The sequence below is a fragment of the Scyliorhinus canicula genome, chromosome 12, assembly GCF_902713615.1.
Source record: "Scyliorhinus canicula chromosome 12, sScyCan1.1, whole genome shotgun sequence".
Lineage (NCBI taxonomy): Eukaryota > Metazoa > Chordata > Chondrichthyes > Carcharhiniformes > Scyliorhinidae > Scyliorhinus > Scyliorhinus canicula.
Genome location: NC_052157.1, coordinates 72,441,393 through 72,444,314, shown reverse-complemented (window position 1 = coordinate 72,444,314; position 2,922 = coordinate 72,441,393). Strand labels below are relative to the sequence as shown.

The 2,922-nt window shown below is 50.0% G+C and overlaps 1 protein-coding gene across 1 annotated transcript; it reads right to left on the bottom strand.

The window, feature by feature from the left end:
- Positions 1-758: 758 nt before the first annotated feature.
- On the bottom strand, positions 759-2,474 carry LOC119974283 (cell wall protein DAN4-like). Its single transcript, XM_038813055.1, has one exon. It carries the CDS (start codon positions 2,472-2,474, stop codon positions 759-761), a length of 1,716 nt encoding a protein of 571 aa, XP_038668983.1.
- Positions 2,475-2,922: the final 448 nt, after the last annotated feature.

The window sequence follows — 2,922 nt, the reverse complement described above, 5'->3', positions numbered from 1 at the left end:
ACAACCCTCCCTATCTCTGTAACCTCCTTCAACCCCTACAACCCTCCTCATCTCTGTAACCTCCTCGAGCCCCTACAACTCCCATCTCTGTAACCTCCAACTCCTACAGTCCTCCCTATCACTGTGACCGCCTCCATCCGAGGCCTTGGTTGGTTTGCAGAACAACAATGCCAGACAACACCGCCCCCTGGTGATGAAGTCTGGTACATTTATATTCCAGCAGTACTGAGCACTCCCACCCAAAGTCGGTGTTGTGATGCAATAAGGAACACTCCCACCAGAGGGTGATGTTGCGCTGCAGTATGGAACATTCCCACCAGAGGACGGTGTTGTGCTGCAGTGCGGAACCCTCCTCTGGTGGAGAGCTCCGTACAGCCGCACGACACCGCCCTCTGGTGGGAGTGTTCCGTACTGCTGGAATGTAGAGGATTTAATGACGAGGACGGTTGTTGAGCTGCAGGAAAAAAATTCTCAGAGGACGTTTGACAGGAACAGGAGAAGGCCGTTCAGCTTCTCTAGCCTATTACTAAGTGCCCATTCAATCCATCCAGTTACACAGCAGCAGCAGCAGGAGGCCATACAGACCCTTGAACCAGTTGCACAGGAGGAATATGCCTTTCAAACTATTGGACCTGTTCCCTCGTTCCATTTGCCCAGAGCTGACCTGCAAATAACTCCATATTTCTGGTCCTGTATTCATTCATTACGAATCTATCAATTTCAGGTTTTAAATTTTGAGTTAACACCCAACCCAACAGTTAAAGTGTTAAATGTAGGTAGGACGAAGGCTGTGAATACTTTGCCAAGTCACTGGGTGGCTGAGTCAGTGTTGAGTCACTGGATGGCTGAGTCAGTGTTGAGTCACTGGATGGCTGAGTCAGTGTTGAGTTACTGGATGGCTGAGTCAGTGTTGAGTTACTGGATGGCTGAGTCAGTGTTGAGTCACTGGGTGGCTGAGTCAGTGTTGAGTTACTGGATGGCTGAGTCAGTGTTGAGTCACTGGATGGCTGGATCAGTGTTGAGTTACTGGATGGCTGAGTCAGTGTTGAGTCACTGGATGGCTGAGTCAGTGTTGAGTCACTGGATGGCTGGATCAGTGTTGAGTCACTGGATGGCTGAGTCAGTGTTGAGTCACTGGATGGCTGAGTCAGTGTTGAGTCACTGGATGGCTGAGTCAGAGTTGAGTCACTGGATGGCTGAGTCAGTGTTGAGTCACTGGATGGCTGGATCAGTGTTGAGTCACTGGATGGCTGGATCAGTGTTGAGTCACTGGATGGCTGGATCAGTGTTGAGTCACTGGATGGCTGGATCAGTGTTGAGTCACTGGATGGCTGAGTCAGTGTTGAGTCACTGGATGGCTGAGTCAGTGTTGAGTTACTGGATGGCTGGATCAGTGTTGAGTCACTGGATGGCTGAGTCAGTGTTGAGTCACTGGGTGGCTGGATCAGTGTTGAGTTACTGGATGGCTGAGTCAGTGTTGAGTTACTGGATGGCTGAGTCAGTGTTGAGTCACTGGATGGCTGAGTCAGTGTTGAGTCACTGGATGGCTGAGTCAGTGTTGAGTCACTGGATGGCTGAGTCAGTGTCGAGTCACTGGATGGCTGAGTCAGTGTCGAGTCACTGGATGGCTGGATCAGTGTTGAGTTACTGGATGGCTGAGTCAGTGTCGAGTCACTGGATGTCTGAGTCAGTGTCGAGTCACTGGATGGCTGGATCAGTGTTGAGTTACTGGATGGCTGAGTCAGTGTTGAGTCACTGGATGGCTGAGTCAGTGTTGAGTCACTGGGTGGCTGAGTCAGTGTTGAGTCACTGGATGGCTGAGTCAGTGTTGAGTCACTGGATGGCTGAGTCAGTGTTGAGTCACTGGGTGGCTGAGTCAGTGTTGAGTTACTGGATGGCTGATTCAGTGTTGAGTCACTGGATGGCTGTGTCAGAGTTGAGTCACTGGATGGCTGAGTCAGTGTTGAGTCACTGGATGGCTGAGTCAGTGTTGAGTTACTGGATGGCTGAGTCAGTGTTGAGTCACTGGATGGCTGGATCAGTGTTGAGTCACTGGATGGCTGGATCAGTGTTGAGTTACTGGATGGCTGAGTCAGTGTTGAGTTACTGGATGGCTGAGTCAGTGTTGAGTCACTGGATGGCTGAGTCAGAGTTGAGTCACTGGATGGCTGAGTCAGTGTTGAGTTACTGGATGGCTGAGTCAGAGTTGAGTCACTGGATGGCTGAGTCAGTGTTGAGTCACTGGATGGCTGGATCAGTGTTGAGTTACTGGATGGCTGAGTCAGTGTCGAGTCACTGGATGGCTGATTCAGTGTTGAGTCACTGGATGGCTGAGTCAGAGTTGAGTCACTGGATGGCTGAGTCAGTGTTGAGTCACTGGATGGCTGAGTCAGAGTTGAGTCACTGGGTGGCTGTTTCAGTGCAGCGTTATGTTTATGGTGGCGTGAGCTGGAAATGTCACTGCGGCCAAACATGAACAAAATGCCACAGATCTGGGAGTGCTGACGTAAAGAACACAGTCGGTCAGGCGGAATTTAAGGAGAGAGACATTTAGGTAAACATTTATAGGTCTTTGACCTTTCATCAGAACTGAGAAAGGTGAGAGAGCTTAAACTTTCTTGTGAAGTACAGATGGGGGAGTGAGATCAGAAGGAGATACAGGGAGAGTGAGAGTGGGAAAGAGAGAACTTGAAAGAAAGAGGGTAAAGAGAGGAATAGAGACAGAGTGACAGTGGGGGCCAAGTCAGAAAGAGTAATAGACATAGAGAGAGAGAGAGAGGGTCAAGAAGCAAAGAGGGCAGAAAGCGAGATATGGACAGAGGGTAAGAGCAGAGGAAGAACATAAGAACTAGGAGCAGGAGTAGGCCATCTGGCCCCTCGAGCCTGCTCCACCATTCAATGAGATCATGGCTGATCTTTTGT